The 20,474-nt window shown below is 41.0% G+C and overlaps 1 protein-coding gene across 1 annotated transcript in view; it reads right to left on the bottom strand.

The window, feature by feature from the left end:
- Positions 1-15,610, bottom strand: part of LOC126267691 (A disintegrin and metalloproteinase with thrombospondin motifs adt-2-like) — a 215,507-nt gene extending 199,897 nt beyond the window's left edge. The window contains exon 1 of the mRNA XM_049972994.1: positions 15,518-15,610. Coding sequence (XP_049828951.1) covers positions 15,518-15,610 — 93 coding nt within the window. The remainder of the gene's footprint in view (positions 1-15,517) is intronic.
- Positions 15,611-20,474: the final 4,864 nt, after the last annotated feature.

Here is a 20,474-nt window from a genome sequence, read left to right as displayed (position 1 = left end):
GGACTTTTCGCCGGCCGGGGTGGCCGAGCGGTTCTAGGCGTTACAGTCTGGAACCGCGCGACCGCTATGGTCGCAGATTCGAATCCTGCCTCGCGCATGGATGTGTGTGATGTCCTTAGGTTAGTTAGGTTTAAGTAGTTCTAAGTCCTAGGGGGACTGATGACCTTAGACGTTAAGTCCCATAGTGCTCAGAGCCATTTGAACCATAAAGGACTTTTCTTAGCACATTTTTATTTTTAAATTGATTATAAATAAATGATATTTATTTCGTACGGGGGGAGGGGGGTGTTATGATGAATGACGAAAGAAGTTGTGGTGCAACGCAAGTGCTGCCCATAATTCCTTCTGAGATAAGATAGCTAACTATCCACAGTGACTGTAGACACGTACTACGAAACATACATCCCCTGCGTTACTCCTTTCCACTGTAGCACTTGCTTGACTTCCACACTGCAACCCCATTTAAAAGCAAACCAGTTCAGATGTGTCCACTATACCTCTATTCGTATATCACTTTATTGCTGCACTCCTTACTTCTGAACTGGTAGAAATTGGAAGACTTCAGGCTGTTAATGCTTTATCTCTTACAACTCTAATAATAATAATAATAATAATAATAATAATAATAATACTGTGTAAAGTACTATAGTAGCCCTTATGTAGGTAGTGAGGTGCTGTGTTGTCAAGTAATTCATTTATCTGTTTGGAAGCGAGTAATAAACGAATTTATGGATTACTGCGGATACTATCTACAACTTGGAGAAGACATTTTCTTGAGATATTTAAAATTTGTTACGTATATGTCTCACTTTTATCATAAGTGATGTACGGAGAAAAGCACAACATACACTCCTGGAAATGGAAAAAAGAACACATTGACACCGGTGTGTCAGACCCACCATACTTGCTCCGGACACTGCGAGAGGGCTGTACAAGCAATGATCACACGCACCAGGAACCGCGGTGTTGGCCGTCGAATGGCGCTAGCTCCGCAACATTTGTGCACCGCCGCCGTCAGTGTCAGCCAGTTTGCCGTGGCATACGGAGCTCCATCGCAGTCTTTAACACTGGTAGCATGCCGCGACAGCGTGGACGTGAACCGTATGTGCAGTTGACGGACTTTGAGCGAGGGCGTATAGTGGGCATGCGGGAGGCCGGGTGGGCGTACCGCCGAATTGCTCAACACGTTGGGAGTGAGGTCTCCATAGTACATCGATGTTGTCGCCAGTGGTCGGCGGAAGGTGCACGTGCCCGTCGACCTGGGACCGGACCGCAGAGACGCACGGATGCACGCCAAGACCGTAGGATCCTACGCAGTGCCGTAGGGGACCGCACCGCCACTTCCCAGCAAATTAGGGACACTGTTGCTCCTGGGGTATCGGCGAGGACCATTCGCAACCGTCTCCATGAAGCTGGGCTACGGTCCCGCAAACCGTTAGGCCGTCTTCCGCTCACGCCCCAACACTTTGCAGCCCGCCTCCAGTGGTGTCGCGACAGGCGTGAATGGAGGGACGATTGGAGACGTGTTGTCTTCAGCGATGAGAGTCGCTTCTGCCTTGGTGCCAATGATGGTCGTATGCGTGTTTGGCGCCGTGCAGGTGAGCGCCACAATCAGGACTGCATACGACCGAGGCACACAGGGCCAACACCCGGCATCATGGTGTGGGGAGCCATCTCCTACATTGGCCGTACACCTCTGGTGATCGTCGAGGGGACACTGAATAGTGCAGGGTACATCCAAACCGTCATAGAAACCGTTGTTCTACCATTCCTAGACCGGCAAGGGAACTTGCTGTTCCAACAGGACAATGCACGTCCGCATGTATCCCGTGCCACCCAACGTGCTCTAGAAGGTGTAAGTCAACTACCCTGGCCAGCAAGATCTCCGGATCTGTCCCCCATTGAGCATGTTTGGGACTGGATGAAGCGTGGTCATGCGGTCTGCACGTCCAGCACGAACGCTGGTCCAACTGAGGCGCCAGGTGGAAATGGCATGGCAAGCCATTCCACAGGACTACATCCAGCATCTCTACGATCGTCTCCATGGGAGAATAGCAGCCTGCATTGCTGCGAAAGGTGGATATACACTGTACTAGTGCCGACATTGTGCATGCTCTGTTGCCTGTGTCTATGTGCCTGTGGTTGTGTCAGTGTGATCATGTGATGTATCTGACCCCAGGAATGTGTCAATAAAGTTTCCCCTTCCTGGGACAATGAATTCACGGTGTTCTTATTTCAATTTCCAGGAGTGTATGTGCGTAGTGCGTGGACTATGTAAGGAACCTGTGATCTCCACCATATTAATGCTACTAATTGAGAAAAAATAATTATTGATAACTTACATAATCAGTATTAGAGTCTTACAAACTTGTGATATTAGTAATGATATTTTGAAAATAATTTACTTTCGAGACTAAAACAAAATCTAATCGTTTAGTTTTTACCCCTCAGAAAATTTCATTTTACCCGTCGAGACGTAATTACGCCCAAGTTGGAAACTACTGCTCAACAGATTCTTGTAGGACCATAGAAGTCATTCCCTCATGAGTTAACAGATATCCTATCATCCCGTCCCTTCTTGTAGTCAGTGTTTTCCATATATTCTTTTCCTCGCCTATTCTTCGTCAAATTAAGGCTTATGTTTGATACTAGTAGACTCCTCTTGACCAGTGCTGGTCTGCTTTTATGTCCTCCTTGGTCCGTCTGTCATGGGTTATTTTCCTGCCTAGGTAGCGAAATTTCTTAACTTCTTTTACCTAGTGGTCACAAATTTCTCGGTATTCTCATTTTTACTACTTCTCATTACTTTTGTCCTTCTTCGATTTACTCTCAGTCCATATTATGTACTCATTAGACTGTCATTCCATTCAGAAGATCCTTTTATTCTTCCTCACTTTCACTCAACATATCAATGACATCAGCGAATCTTACCATTGATATCCTTTTACCTTCTTTTTAATTCCACTATCGAACCTACCTTTTCCTTCAGACATTGATTCTTCGACGTTTAGAGGGAACAGTATGGGTGAAAGACTGCATCCCTGTCTTACAACCTTTTTAATCCGAGCACTTCGTTCTTGGTCTTCTAGTGTTATTATTCCCTCTCGGTTCTCGTACATATTGTATATAACCCGTCTTTCCCTATAGCTTCCTCAGAATTTTGGACATCTTGTATCATTCTACACTATCGGACGTTTTTTCTAGGACGACAAATTCTATGAACGTTTCTAGATTTTTCTTCAGTGTTGCTACCGTTATCGACCGCAACGTTAAAATTGCTTGGTGCCTTTACCGTTCTTAGTGCCAAACAGATCGCCATCTATCAAATCCTCAGTTTCCTTTTCCATTTTTCAGGCTATCGAGTCAACCACTTGGGTGCCTGTGCTTTTAAGCTGATTGTGCGATAATTCTCGCTCTTGTCGGCTTTGCTATCTTCAGAATGGTGTGGATTATTTTTTCCCGATGTCCGATGATACAAGGTGCGACAATAAAGTAATGAGTGATGTGAAAAAAAAAGGTTGCTCACGTTTTAGTCAAGTTTAGTGTTGTCTCCTTCAAAGTAGTTCCCTTCTAATTGCACACACTTTTTCCAGCGCTTCTACCATTGATGGTAACATTTCTGGAGCTCATGTTATGTAATATCCTCCAAGACCCTCGTCACAGCTTTTTGGACATCTTGTGTTGTTCGAAAATGTTGTCCCATGGCCGTCGTTTTGACTCGTGGAAATAAAAAAAAAAGTCGCACGGAGCGATATCTAGTGACTAAGGTGGCTGTGGTAGTACTGAAATTTGTTTTGAGGTTATTGCTCTACTGACAGAGCAGTATGGGATGGCGCATTATCGTGATGCAGAATCCAATTATCAACAATATTTGCACGGACACGAAGAACTCTTTTACGAAGCCTTTCTAAAATTTCTTTTTAGTAATATTGGTTAACTGTTTGTCCAGGAGGCACCCAGTTTTTATGAATAATTCCCTTGGAATTAAAGAAGCACACAAGCATGCATTTCACTTTTGACTTTGGCATGCGAGCTTTTCTTGGTCTGGGTGATACCTTTGAGCACCATTGCGAACTTTGGCGTTTTGTCTCTGGATCCTACTGAAAAAAAAAACAACTTTCATCATCCGGGTTAACACGGCTCAACAACTCTGGATTGATTTCCGTTGCTCTAAAGATCGACTGCCACATTTTTCCGTGTTTCTCGCTGTTGTGATGTGAGATTTTTGGGGGCCATTTTTGCACAAATCTTTCTCATACCAAGATCTTCAGTTATTACTAGACGAACCGTTTCTCGACTGATGTTCAGTTCTTCTGCAATCATTTTCACGGGTAATCTACGATCAGATCGTACGAGTTCACGCATCCTGGCGAAGTTGACATCTGTCCGTGAGGTTGATGGTCATCCACTTCGGTCTTCATCTTCAACATTCGTTGTGCCTTCACTACACATTTTATGCCAACGAAAAACTTGAGCTCTTGACGTAACTTCCTCTCCAAAAGCCTTCTGAAGCTTACCATAAGTTTTCGTCGAGTTTTCACCCAATTTAACGCAAAAAGAAATGGCATACCGTTGCGCAATATTATATGGTTCCATTTCCTTGACGAGAGACACAAACGCGTGTTAACTTATTACAGCACAACTCACGACTGAGCGGTTGCATCGATGTGCCGCTTGAAGCACCTTATAGAACGAGGTCAAAGGTATTGTGCCTACACAAGCCTGCAGGGCTGCCACATCTTGCAAAGAAAATAAGTCTCATTACTTTGTCGCACCTCGTATGTCACCACTCTCATACATTCTACACACCTAGGTGATAAGTGTTTTTTTGCCACTTCACCAATGATTTTAAAAATTCTGTTGAAATGTTATCTATTCCTTCTGCCTTATTTGATCTTAAGTCTTCCAAACCTACTTTAATTCCAGTTGTAATACTGATTCCCCTATCTCTTCCCTATCGATTCCTGTCTCTTTCTTTGTCACATCATCAGATAAGTCCTCCCCAACATAGAGAGGGACATAGAATGCAGATTAGCTCATGCGAAGAGGTCAGTCTTGACGAAGAGAACTCAGCTAGTAAGGCAAGCAAATGAAAGTTCTCCGCAGAATCGGCGAAGAAATGAACATGTGGTAATCTCTGACAAGAAGAAGGGACAGTATGATAGGATATGTGTTGCGACATCAAGGAGTAATTTCAGTGGAACTAGAGGGAGCTGTAGAACGTAAAATCTGTAAGGGAAGACAGAGATTGGAATAAATGTAACAAATAAGTGAGGATGTAGCGTGCTCTCTGCAAAGAGATTAGTATTCGAGAGGAATTCGTGGAGGGCATCATTGAAGCAGGCAGAAGACTGATCGAGAAAACATGCAACTACGTTGAACGAGTATCTGTGGAGAGGCCAGACTAACATATGATTCCAGAAGAGAGGGAGCAGCGTTTTGAATAGTCACAGGTTGTAACAGTCTATAAGATTAATTGGGCCTTTTCAAATTAACTAACATGGCTTTGCTACTTTGATACTGCTGAACGACTTAACCAAAGTGGACATTGCAGCTATTATATTTCTCGACTACATGTCACTCTACTGCATGATTTAATAATGTCTGAATCCTCACAAATAAAAAGCTCTACATAAAGTAATCTCCCATTAGGATTCCAGGGAGGGACTGGGCAAAGATTAAACCTGTGTGGGATATTGTGGAACAGGAAATAGATGAGTCACTCTCTGCATGGACATTATCACTATTGAAATGAACGAAAATGTTGCGACTGATAATTCACAAAATCACATTATTTTTAGTAATCCGTTTCTAAACATAGCAGCAAAAGCAGGCTTTATGGTCCAATTGAAGAACCAAGAGAATTTATAAATGTCATTCTACAAAACTTTAAGGAGCTATAAGTAGCATCAGTTCGTTCACTGAATTTTATAAATTATAAAAATTGTAAAAAAAAGCTAGTAAAATGTTAATGGAATTTCAAACAAAAATTCTGAAGAGGTTTTGTAACTTTGTAGTTCCTTAGTGGTGCATATATCGCATCAATGGTACAGGGCATTTTTCCAGACAGATCAAACTCTGCCATTGTTAAACTTCTTTATAAGAAAGGTGACAAGATTGATTTAAATAACTGCTGTCCAGTTTACTTACTTACATCCTTTTCCAAAGTATTATAATAAGCAGTGTACTCAAGACAGGTCTCATATTTACTTAGACCATCGCAGTTTCGATTCCAGAGGCTTTGGCCAACTGTTTATATAATCAACCACTAGATATTACAAAACTTAAATTATAACGTATCACCAGCTGTTTTTTTTTTTATCTTACCAAGGTGTTTTTTGGGTGGATCATGTTAACCTCTTACAAAAACTTTTGTTTTGTAGAGACTGATGGCTTTACAAGGCATTCATAACAGAGTGCAAAAAGGTTGTGATCAATAATTGTGGAGAAATCACGAAGTGAGTCCCACAGGATTCAATTTTAAGTTCACTGCTATCCCTTAAACTAATATAAGTGAATCTCCTCCCAAGCATAAATCATTAAGCAGTATTAGTACTTTTACTGACGATAACAGTCTTATAATGAATGTCATTTGATATAAAACAAAAAAGTGAATTGGTAATGCCATTCTTCAAAGAATTATGAAGTGGTTATCAGAAAATAGGCTTCCTCTAAATTTTTATAAAACTGTAGTCATACCAACAATTGATGTAGAATATGGTCATGAGTCAATAAACAGGGTAGAATCTCCAAATTTTTAGGTGAATATATCGTTGGAAACTTTAACTGGAAGAAGCATACTACTCAACTGATCAAACAGTTAGCTTCAGCTACTTTTTCTCTTCGTGTAATTGTTACTCTGGGAAGCAAAATGAATCTGCCTCCAAACATACGTTGTGTACTTCCACTTAACACTGTCTAGTGGAATAATTTCCTTTGATAGCTTATCTCTTACAAAGTAATTAGTGATTACTCAAAAGCATGCAGTAAGAATAATATATGGTGTTCACCTGCAGTCATACTGCAGGTAGCTCTCCAAGGAGTTAGGCGTTTTAATTGTCCCTTCACAATATATATACTCTCACATAAAATTCCTTAGAAATAATAAATCATAGTTTCTGGAGTATAGCGATATATGTACCTATAAAACTAAAAGAAACAATTCCCTTCAACATTCTTTCCTAAATCTGTCATTGTCTTTATTAAAACTGTCAGAAAGGAGTTCATTACGCATCAACAAAAACTTTTGATCGTATTCCTAACATCATAAAATATATAACAGGCAGCAAAGCAAGTTGTAAGTCTAATCTAAAACGGCTTTTTCTAGACAACTCTTCCTATTTTATAGAAGAATTTTTATTTAAAAATGGCAGACTGTAAAAAAACTCGTTTTTAAGTGTTGTTGCATGAGTAGGACTCGAAAATGTATAAGTTCTTTAATACTAGAAATAATAATGTATATATATATAATGTAAACTCTCCTGTTCCATATCATACTGATGGAAAAAATGGTTCAAATGATTTATGGGACACGTAATTAAATATCCAACAAATGGGATGTTGTCAGAATAATTGAAAACTTAAGCGTTTCGTCGATGACATATTAATTCTGTTAGGAGCGGAAATTGACTCGGATGATCATATGAACAGAAAGAAAGAACTTATAAAATGAAAAAGAATAGAAGTATAAAAATACTTCAACGCCGTTTAATATGTTGTGAATCGGCAGACAGGTCTTTTTCCGGAGCAAATCCCTGTCCGGAAATGCCTAGATTCGGCGTTGTAAGGCGTCGTAATTTGAGGACGGTGACGTCACGGCTTCTTGGAGCTATATTTGGTAGCCTATAAAGTTATGAAACCCGTTAGCCATCAGTGTAAAGTGGTCGCACTGACTGCGTGTGCCGAACGCTTTATATGGTGAGCGCAACATTAAACCCGTAATTTTTCGTTTCGGGACCCATGTTCGGTAGTTCTTGGTTTGGACACTGTTTGAATCACTAAACACTTCTTCATGTGAAATACTACTCGATATAGCACCACTCGTGCTATAGTATATGGTTTCTATACATGCATGTACATGGTGTTTCATAATTACTATTGCAAGTTTCTAGAGGCTGTACAGGGTACTTGGTAGACAAATATCTGTAAAGGAACACATTTCCGGAAGTGTTCCATTTAGATACATAATAAGTTAGAAGATATAATTTCTTCTGCACATAGCGGAGACAATGAAGTCCGACCAGCGTGCTCTACAGGAGCCTATGACAGGGTTAGTGTTGTGAGTAATCGTCGTGGGGTTCTCTTCTACGTGACAAAGGACGTCATCTCCAAATTTGAGAGTGCGTGGTGTTCTTGGAGCACCACAGTTGACACTTCCAGTTGCGATAGCACCAACTGCTCGCAGCCGTTGTAGTAGGCAAAAATTGGTATTTGACGTCGTAATTTCAATTATTATCTTAGAAAATTGGGTAATGGGAGGCAAACCTACGTTTTTAGTTTTTGTAAATTCAGCGACAGCTTTCGACAATGTCTACCGGAATACAGTCTTCAACATTCAGTAGACAGCAGGCATAAAATACAGGGAGTGAAAGGTTATTTACAACTTGTACGGAAACCAGATACCAGTTGAGAGGAGTGAAAGGCAAGCAGTAGTTGAGAAGGCAGTGAGAAAGGGTTGTAACCTATCTCTGATGTTATTCAGTCTGTGCACTGAGCAAGCAGTAAAGGAAAGCAAGTAGAAATTTGGAAAGGGAATTTAAGTTCAGGGAAAAGAAACAAAAACTTAGAGGTTTGGCGATGACATCATAATTCTGTCAGAGACAGAAAATGACTCGGAAGAACAGTTCAGGCGAACAGTTGTCTTGAAAGAGGGGCTTAAGATGAACATTAATAAGAGCGTAACAAGGGTAATGGAATTTTAGTCAAATTGAATGAGATGATGTTGGATAAATTAGATTAAGGAATGAGTCACTAAAAGCAGTACATGAGTTTTGCTGTTTGATCAGCAAAATACCAGATGATGGCTGAAGTAGAGAGGATATAAAATACAGGGTGGAAATGGCAAGAAAAACGTTTCTGAAGAAGAGAAACAGGTTACAACAAAGTGCTGCGGCAAGAAGGCGCAGTTTTCAGATACGATTTAATGTTTCAAAAGGACCCAATGTGAAAACCATTCCCAAGCTCTTCGGCGAATTCCAACGGACAGGCAGCGTGGTTGATGACCTAATGGGACATTTTGACCCCAGACAAAGTGCAGTTATTTCTATAAAAGTTACTGCGGTTTCTGAAAATATTCAGCAGACTCCAAGGGAATCCGTCAGAAGAATTGCAGCAGGGAATTGTTTGAAGCGTTCCAGCACGCAGGAAATACCGAGACAGAGTCAACAGATATTTCCATTCAAAATCCAAAGCCACCAGACCATACCTCTACGAGCAGTGCAAAAGAGTTTCGACTTCGCGAACCGGACCCTCACAATGATACATAATGAATTATTTAATGCTGGCTGCATCTGGCTCACAGACGAAGCACACTTCCACGTGAATTAAGTCGTGAATAAACAAAATGGTGATTCTGAGGTCCCGAAAATCGCTATTTGTGTGAAGCTAAACCTCTGTATTGTCCCAAAGTTACTGTTTTGGCTGAGGTATGCAACAGAGGCATTATTAGCACTTTTTTCATATGATAAACGATCACTGAATGTTACTTTGCGATTTTGTAACAGTTTTTTGCCACACAGCTAACGTTGGAGGATCGACCAGACACCGAGTGGTTCATGCAAGCTGGGGCCAGACCATATCGCATCGAACATGTGTTTCGTTTTCTTGATGAATACTTCGGGAACAGAATCATTGCATTGGATTATTTAAAATTTACTGATACTTGGATGGACTAGTCACAATATTCACGAGTATTGAGCATTTCGCAAATATTCCGACGTGACTGCAAACGCTACTTGCATAGGACAAGTTTAATCATGCAAGGTGATGATGTAAGAGCTGAACAACGCACAGCCTCACCTATTACCAGCTTTTTGAACTACTTCGAAATTCTGTATAACTTCAGTACAAAATTCTTAGAGCTTTACAATAAACACAGCTTTTGTTACACTCGCCTGTCAATCGTAGTTTTCGAAACATTTAATTTTGAAATCAGGAACTCCTTCGCTGGCCATTCTGACACACATGGACATAGACTGCGATTTGTGATGGTCCCTGGACATTAAAAAGGCGAGACTTGGTCCTTAATACGGTGTGTAATTACCATGGACGGCAATGCGTGCTCTACAACGTTTTCACTCTTTGGACACGAGGTTGCTAAGGATCTTTTTCGAAACAAGACCCCGGGAGTAGACAATATTCCATTAGAACTATTGACAGCCTTGGGAGAGCCAGTCCTGACAAAATTCTACCATCTTGTGAGCAAGATGTATGAGACAGGTGAAATACAGACTTCAAGAAGAATATAACAATTCCAATCCCAAAGAAAGAAGGTGTTGTCAAATATGAAAATTACCCAACTATGAGTTTAATAAGTCATGGCTGCAAAACATTAACGCGAATTCTTTACAGACGAATGGAAAAACTGGTAGAAGCCGTCCTCGGGAAAGATCAGTTTGGATTCCGTAGAAATATTGGAACAAGTGAGGCAATACTGACCCTACGACTTATCTTAGAAGATACATTATTGGCCATTAAAATTGCTGCACCACGAAGATGACGTGCTACAGACGCGAAATTTAACCCACAGGAAGAAGACGCTGTGATATGCTTTTCAGAGCATTCACACAAGGTTGGTGCCAGTGGCGACACATACAACGTGCTGACATTAGGAAAGTTTCCAACCGATTACTCATACACAAACAGTGGTGTAGATTAAAGAAAGGCAAACCTACGTTTCCTAGCATTTGTAGACTCAGAGAAGGCTTTTGACAATGTTGACTGGAATACTCTCTTTCAAATTCTGAAGGTGGCAGGGGTAAAATACAGGGATCGAAAGGCTATTTACAGTTTGAAACCAGAGGACAGTTATAAGAGTCCAGGGGCATGAAAGGGAAGCAGTGGTTGGGAAGGGAGTGAGAGAGAGTTGTAGTCTCTCCCTGATGTTATTCAATCTGTATATTGAGCAAGCAGTAAAGGAAACAAAAGAAAAATTTGTAGTAGGTATTAAAATGCATGGAGAAGAAATAAAAACTTTGAGGTTCGCCGATGACATTGTAAATCTGTCAGAGACAGCAAAGGACTTGGAAGATCAGTTGAACGGAATGGACAGTGTCTTGAAAGGAGGATATAAGAATAACATAAACAAAAGCAAAACGAGGATAATGGAATGTAGTTGAATTAAGTCGGGTGATGTTGAGGGAATTAGACTATGAAATGAGACACTTAAAGTAGTAAAGGAGTTTTGCTATTTGGGGATCCAAATAACTGATGATGGTTGAAATAGAAAGGATATAAAATGTAGACTGACAATGGCAAGGAAAGCGTTTCTGAAGAAGAGAAATTTGATAACATCGAGTATAGGTTTAAGTGTCAGAAAGTCGTTTCTGAAAGTATTTGTTTTGTATGTAGCCATGTATGGAAGTGAAACGTGGACGATAAATAGTTTAGACAAGAATAGAATAGAAACTTTCGAAATGTGGTGCTACAGAGGAATGATGAAGATTAGATGGGTAGATCACATAACAAATGAGGAGATATTGAATAGAATTGGGGAGAAGAGGAGTTTGCGGCACAACTTGACTAGCAGAAGGGATCGGTTGTTAGGACATGTTCTGAAGCATGAAGGGATCACCAATTTAGTGATGGAGGGTAGCGTGGAGGGAGACCAAGAGTTGAATATACTAAGCAGATTCAGAAGGATGTAGGTTGCAGTAGGTACTGGGAGATGAAGAAGCTTGCATATGATAGAGTAACATGGAGAGCTGCATCAAACCAGTCTCAGGACTGTAGACCAGCAGTTTTCAACTGCTGGATCGTCGTTGGTGCACGTGGACGTGCGGAAAAAGGTCCCCTCAACGCATCCCACATCTGCTCGTTGGTATTTATGCAGGGGAAATAGACAGGAAGCCAATTCGTCTAATATCTGCTCTTCCCAAGAGCTCCTTTTCGATGTGGTGCACTGACCATTCGACCTACTATGACACTGCACTCCTTTCTCTTGAGCGTCTTTTCAGCGTTGCATTCGACCCTGACATTATTTTTACGCATGACAATGCACGACCTCACCGAGCAGTATCTAGCGAAAGTGGGTCTATGAGTGCGGAATAAATTAGATAATACGGGACAAGACGTTGGAAGTGTCTGACACATTCTACAGAGTAACAGGATTTTCTGATCTCTTAAGCAGACTGAATTATAATCCACAGGCGTATAGTTCTCAGGGAGGCAAAAGTGCCAGCGAATACTCTACTCTTCGCACAGTGCTGCTGTTGAAATTCCTGAACGACGACTCTTAGATGTTCCTGTTAGTCTAAAGACTTTCTCAGTTACAACAGCAGAGGACATGGGTTCATGGTGACTCAAAAAAGTAAAAACAAACAGGTGGCCCATGTTCAAGAGAAGCACAGTTGCTGTTAAATCCTTTGGGTGTCTGTGTTAGGATATGTCGTGTTCCAGGTGAGTACATTCTCAAGAAATACCATGCATGACTGGGAGGAGCTAGCGGTGTCAGTATTAAACTACAAAACTTCTACAATAAAACATAAACGGAAAATTAAAAATAAACATAATTAACCATTGGTTCGACATGAAAAAAGAATTAGCATTGTGATTCTGAATTTTAGTCTATAATATTATGAGAATCGCAAGGAAAGACATCCATGGATAAACTGTCTTGCACAACAATTCTATTTTCTGTAGAATATGTACACTTGAACTTAGTTGCTAAAATACTTTATGGTGATCCGCAATGAACATCACTTTAAGTTATACTGAAAACATTAATGAATACATCACATGTGACGGTATATTTGGCAGTTAGAAATTTTCTACTAAATGTCTTCTTTGGAATCATGAAGCCAGCGCCTGAACTTTTACAAGAATCAAAGACTTATAAGCGAACGCCTAGCACGTATAGTTTCTACATTTATTCCGCGATTAAAATTCGTTGCCACGTGCGCATTTATGCCTAAAACTAAAGAGAATTATTGAATTATGAATTTACGGTAAAATGTGAAAAAAATCTTTTTATAAAGAACAAGAAATACATGTACCAGTGTTAATGCAACAGTAGGCGAATTATTATTTAACACGTCTAACACACAGTAAAGTCGACAGCAGGTTAATAGGTAGGTAACAGGCTAAAGCGCGATGTGGCAGCGATTTTCAAACTGAAAAGAAAGAAAGACAGAAAAACAGAAAACCTGTTGTTACTTGCAGTAGACTTTTGTGTAAATTACGGTACATAAAACACTACCCGAACTAGATACCTATATGTGAGGTAAATTATAAGTAGCTATCTAAATTTCCAACATAGCATTATAAGTAGCTATCTAAATTTCCAACATAGCATTGGATGCTCAACTACTGGCTCCGGCCGAAGTCAAATTATCATCCTTTTCTACACAGGAATACCTTTGATCTGAATTTCGTAACCAAAAGTCGTTATCAGGTCACAATAACGTTTCAGGTAGATTAACAGAAAAACTCATTGAAGATAACCGATAAAGTGCTGAAACATGTATTGCTAAATGAAAAATAAATAAACTGTGTATTCCATAAGACGGAAATTACATTGCTGATTTTCGTTTCCAAACACGGAAAGTAAGAAGAGTTACCATATCCAAAAGATCATTGAAGTAACACACAGACAAACTTCGCTCAGTGGAAGAGGGTCAAAATAAGCGTACTAGTGTCTCGACCGTTTCTAAGAAAAAAACAAAACTTTTCGGCGTAACTTAGATGCCATTTAGTGCGCTGTAAGTTGCTGGAATAGTGTATGGCGTCGTAGCTTCTTACTTTTGCGTCCTGCGTTCGAAAGTCGATTATTATTTAATTACATTTTTCAAACATTTCTCCATGCCAGTAGAAGCTTCCTAAACGAATGTCCCTTACCAGTTTAGGGCATATAAGGGCGTCATATAAATTGAAAAATTACAACTGGGTTTCAAAATATTATTATACATATGTGTGGTGGTATTTCCAGGGGTTACAATCTTTTCAAATTCTCATTCTCCTGCATTTAATTCTTAGAACATGCATTATTACTTTATTTTATTGTTACATTTATTGTTCAGGAAGACGTGCTGCATTCCCTCGGATGATGCAGAAACATTCGAAACACACAAACTCTGAACACCGTAGGCATCGCTCGAAGGCAGGTTTGCAACACTGACATTTCTTCGTATGTAACTCACTTGGGAAAAAACGTCATTAGCATTGCAGAAGATTCCATTGATTGGCAATAATTTCGTGTCAAAACACGCGAAACGGATCGTTTTGCCAAAACTGGCACTTGCAGTTGATTATGAATCAAGTTACACTATAAATTTTTTCCCGAAAACAGCTTCAAACAACTTTTCCGTTCATTTTTTTTCTTTTCTTTTAAAATTAATTCAAATGACATACAGTTAATAGACGAATAAGGAAAACGTTACTTCAATATACACTGGTAAATATTCCTGCAATAAACTTCTGTGGGAGTGCATAGATAAATGAAAAACAAAAATAAAAATAGTGATCGGATTTCGAACACAGAACGCAAAAGTTTAAAGTTGCGAAGCTAGCCGCTGTGCCACCACTTCGGTTGCTCTGAATCCTAACTAAAAGGCGTATAAATTACGTTGAAAACTTTGATCGTTATTTTGTCAGTAATAGTAATCTAAGGATACCTCGAGGCACTTATTTTGAACTCTCTTCCACTGAGCGAAGTTTCTGGTTCCAAATGGTTCAAATGGCTCTGAGCACTATGGGACTTAACTTCTGAGGTCATCAGTCCCCTAGAACTTAGAACTACTTAAACCTAACTAACCTAAGGACAACACACACATCCATGCCCGAGGCAGGATTCGAACCTGCGACCGTAGCGGTCACGCGGTTCCAGACTGCAGCGCCTAGAACCGCTTGGGCACTCGAAGTTTCTGGCAAATCGGGTTATGGCACTTGCCATGTTCTCATGAGACTGGTTGGCTGATTTGGGTGAGATGACCAAACAGCGAGGTCTTCGGTCCCATCGGATTGGGGAAGGGTGGGGAAGGAAATCGATCGTGCCCTTTGAAAGGAACCATCCCGATATTTGCCTGAAGCGATTTAGGGAAATCACTGAAATCCTAAATCAGGATGGCCGGACGCGGGTTTGAACCGTCGTCCTCCTCGTTAGATGCGCTTGCCATCCGTAAAACAGCAGAACGGCGTTCCCAGGAAACCCTAACCATACTGACAAATTGCTACTCCTGTAACGCAATGGTCCTAGTGTGGGACGATATGTGTAACGCGGAGTCCCTAAAACGTGTAGCTGCTACACGAACGCCACAGAAAAGAATGGTATCGGCTATCTGCGTAAACTAAGGGCAATGCTTACCTCGACAACAGGTGTGAACGATGCATCCGTGGTGACGCCGGCGGCCGCCAGCATCAGAAGAGGCAGCAGCAGCAATCGCCTGCAGGCGGGCATGGTGCAAAATGCGAGCCCCGGGCCGGCCCCCAGCTATATAGCCGTCATTACCTTGACAGTGGGGCGGCGGCGCTGGCGGTGGTGAGCTATCGTTACAGTGCAGCACCGCAGCTCGCCGAACACCTGCCAGGGCAACGACCTGCGCTGGTCGCACAAACTGAGCGGCACCTCAGGAGACCACTGTCACCACTCGTCACCTGCTCTCGTCACACCTATGTGCCTGAGGTCGCAAACACAGGCCCCTTACATTAGTAGTAGACAAATACACTGCTGGCCATTGCAACTGTAATAGGGATGTTGGTAATCACCGAAATAGCCGATAACTGTTTATGCGGACGATTAAAACCGGTCCGAATAACCGGTTTGTGAAATAACCGATTTTAGGTTATTTATTTCTGTTACAGAAGAATGGAAAGCCGGTAGAAGCTGAACACTGGGAATATAAGAAAAAAATGGTTCAAATGGCTCTGAGCACTATGGGACTTAATTTCTCAGGTCATCAGTCCCCTAGAACTTAGAACTACTAAAACCTAACTAACCTAAGGACATCACACACATCCATGCTCGAGGCAGGATTCGAACCTGTGACCGTAGCAGTCGCGCAGTTCCAGACTGTAGCGCCTAGAGCCGCTCGGCCACCCCGGCCGGCCGGGTAAGATCAGTTTGGATTCCGGAGAAATGTAGGAACGCGCGAGGCAATACTGAACCTTAGATGATAGGTTAACTAACGGCAAACCAAAATTTATAACGTTTGTAGACTAAGGGAAATTTTTTTGACAATGTTGACTGGAATACCGTCTTTGATTCTGAAGGTGGCAGGGGTAAAATACAGGGAGCGAAAGGCTATTTATAATTTGTGCAGAAACCAGATGGCAGTTATTAGAGTCGAGGGGCATGAAAGGGAAACAGTGGTGAGGAAGGGAGTGAGACAGGGTTGTAGTCTCTCCCCGATGTTATTCAATCTGTATATTGAGCAAGCAGTGAAGGAAACTAAAGAAAATTTCGGAGTAGGTATTAAAATTTATGAAGAAGAAATAAAAACTTTGAGGTTCGCCGGTCTACATTTTATATCCTCTCTACTTCTACCATCATCAGTTATTTTGATCCCCAAGTAGCAAAACTCCTTTACTACTTTAAGAGTCTCATTTCATAATCTGATTCCCTCGGCATAACCCGACTTAATTCGACAACATTCCATTATCCTTGTTTTGCTTTTGTTGATGTTCATCTTATATCCTCCTTTCAAGACACTTTCCATTCCGTTCAACTGCTCTTCCAAGTCCTTTGCTGTCTCTGACAGAATTACAATGTCATCGGCGAACCTTAAAGTTTTTATTTCTTCTCCATGGATTTCAATACCTACTACCAATTTTTCTTTTGTTTCCTTTACTGCTAGCGCAATATACAGATTGAATAACATCGGGGAGAGACTACAACCCTGTCTCACTCCCTTCCTCACCACTGTTTCCCTTTCATGTCCCTCGACTCTTATAACTGCCATCTGGTTTCTGCACAAATTGTAAATAGCCTTTTGCTCCCTGTATTTTACTCCTGCCACCTTCAGAATTTCAAAGAGACTATTCCAGTCAACATTGTCAAAAGCTTTCTCTAAGTCTACAAATGCTAGAAACGTAGGTTTGCCTTTCCTTAATCTTTCTTCTAAGATAAGTCGTAGGGTCAATATTGCCTCACGTGTTCCAATATTTCTACGGAATCCAAACTGATCTTCCCCGAGGTCGCTTCTACTAGTTTTTCCATTCGTCTGTAAAGAATGCGCGTTAGTATTTTGCAGCCGTGACTTATTAAACTGATAGTTCCGTAATTTTCACATCTGTCAGCACCTGCTTTCTTTGGGATTGGAATTATTATATTCTTCTTGAAGTTTGAAGGTATTTCGCTTTTCTCATACATCTTGCTCACCAGATGGTAGAGGTTTGTCAGGACTGGCTCTTCCAAGGCTATCAGTAGTTCTAATGGAATGTAAACTACTCTTGGGGCATTGTTTCGACTCAAGCCTTTCAGTGCTCTGTCAAACTCTTCACTCAGTATCGTATCTCCCATTTCATCTTCATCTACAACCTCTTCCATTTCCATAATATTGTCCTAAAGTACATCGCACTTGTATAGACCCTCTATATACTCCTTCCACCTTTCTGCTTTCCCTTCTTTAATTAAAACTGGGTTTCCATCTGAGCTCTTGATATTCATACAAGTGGTTCTCTTTTCTCCAAAGGTCTCTCTAATTTTCCTGGTGGCACTATCTACCTCACCCCCAGTGAGATAAGCCTCTACATCGTTACATTTGTCCTCTAGCCATCCCTGCTTAGCCATTTTGCTCTTCCTGTCGATCTCTTTTTTGAGACGTTTGCATTCCTTTTTGCCTGCTTCATTTACTGCATTTTTATATTTCCTCCTTGCATCAATTAAATTCAATATATCTTCTGCTACCCAAGTATTTCTACTAGCCCTCGTCTTTTTACCTACTAGATCCTCTGCTGCCTTCACTACTTCGTCCCTCAAAGCTACCCCTTCTTCTTCTATTGTATTTCTTTCCCCAATTCCTGACAATTTTTTCCTTACCCTCTCCCTGATACTCTGTACAACCTCTGGTTTAGTCAGTTTATCCAGATCCCATCTCCTTAAATTCCCATCTTTTTGCAGTGTCTTCAGTTTTAATCTACAGTTCATAACCAATATATTGTGGTCAGAGTCCACATCTGTCCCTGGAAGTTTCTTACAATTTAAACCTGGTTTCCAAATCTCTGTCTTACCATTATATAATGTATCTGAGACCTGTCAGTATCTCCAGGCTTCTGCCATGTTAACAACCTTCTTTCATGATTCTACAACCAACTGTTACCTATGATTAAGTTATGCTCTGTGCAAAATTCTACCAGGTGGCGTACTCTTTCATTTCTTATCTCCAATCCATATTCACCTATTACGTTTCCTTCTCTCCCTTTTCCTACTACCGAATTCCGACACCCATGACTATCAAATTTTCGTCTCCCTTGACTATCTGAATAGTTTCTTTTATTTCATCATATATTTCTTCAATTTCTTCGTCATCTGCAGCGCTAGTTGGGATATAGACTTGTACTACTGTTGTAGGCGTCGGCTTCTGTCTATCTTGGCAACAATAATGCGTTCACTATGCTGTTTGTAGTAGCTTATACGCACTCCTATTTTTTTATTCATTATTAAACCTACTCCTGCATTACCCCTATTTGATTTTGTATTTATAACCCTGTAACCGCCTGACCAAAAGTCTTGTTCCTCCTGGCACCGAACTTCACTAATTCCCACTATACCTAACTTTAACCTATCCATTTCCCTTTTTAATTTTTCTAACCTACCTGTCCGATTAAGGGATCTGACATTCCACGCTCCGATCCGTAGAACGCTAGTTTTCTTTTTCCTGATAACGACGTCCTCCTGAGTAGTCCCCGCCCGGAGATTCGAATGGGGAACTTACCTCCGGAATATTTTACCCAAGAGAACGACATCATCATTTAACCATACAGTGAAGCTGCATCCCTTCGGGAAAAACTACGGCTGTAGTTTTCCCTTGCTTTCAGCCGTTCGCAGTACCATCAGAGCAACGCTGTTTTGGTTAGTGTTACAAGGCCAGATCAGTCAATCATCTAGACTATTGCCTCTGCAACTACTTAAAAGGCTGGTGCCCCTCTTCAGGAACCACACGTTTGTCTCGCCTCTCAGCATATACCCTCCGTTGTGGTTGCACCTACGATACGGCTACCTGTACCGCTGAGGCACCCAAGCCTCCCCAGCAACGGCAAGGTCCATGGTTCATGGGGCGGAGGGGGGAGGGGGGGGGAAGGTTACAAGCAGATAAAGGCGTATTATGTAGACACAGGCAGCAGATCAGCTACTGTCTATTTATATTGTAAAAATGAATGAACCGCTAAGTTTTATGTTTTCTCGTTATATTGTGTCAAACGTTTGTTGAGGCTTCTCCCGTTTTTAGTCTTTAAAAGCAAATGGAGCATTGTACTTCATTGATAAAGCATTTCGTGAAATACTTCCGGGCTAAGGATGGTCCCATTCTGTACTACAACTGGTGTCCGACGACGACAGTGAGAAAGTACCACACAGACCAGATGGAGCAAGTCCTGCACACACCATCTAATAGGTCAGGCAACATAACACATTATTGTCTCTGCAGTCCTGTGCTAATTCTTATGCAATGTGTTGCTCGTTTCTGTCGGTATTGTTTGCTTCATAGTACTGATCGCTTTTTCCATTTTCTATAATAACGCAATGCAAACATTACGAAATTAGTCTTTCTTTTAAAAAAGAGTTATTAAAAACGAAAAATTTTTACCTCTGCTGTTGTGACTAATTGATATTTCTGTTTTGAAACCGGTTATTAGTAAAAAATAAAAACACCTGTTATAACCGAGCCCAAATAAATACCGGTTATTCAGACCTAAAATACTGTATCGATTTTAAGCAGTCGGTTTTTTTCATTCCTAACGTGCAACGCCAGGGAAGATACCAAATAATGAGATTTTACTTACTGTACGCATACAGTGTACTGCGAACAACACTTGTGTCGGTGTGTTAGTCCCACCACGTGTGATGAGTAACCACCCAAGACATTTCATTTCGCGTATTCTGCCTCACATCTCATACTAACTTCGACGCCAGTTGTTCTGTAACATCGTAAAACGAGAGATGAGGCAGAATGCAGACACCTTATGGATAACTGCCATACGGTCTGCCTAGAAGCTCGTCGTATCTCTTAAAGAAAAGTTGGATACTACATTGATGGAAAAGAATTGCAACACTAAAACATAAATGATGTAGAGTAACTTGTCTAGGTTACATACTGTATTTAAGT

This window comes from Schistocerca gregaria, chromosome 4 (genome assembly GCF_023897955.1).
Source record: "Schistocerca gregaria isolate iqSchGreg1 chromosome 4, iqSchGreg1.2, whole genome shotgun sequence".
In the NCBI taxonomy this organism is placed as follows: Eukaryota; Metazoa; Arthropoda; class Insecta; order Orthoptera; family Acrididae; genus Schistocerca; species Schistocerca gregaria.
This window is presented reverse-complemented; position numbering and strand designations above follow the sequence as displayed.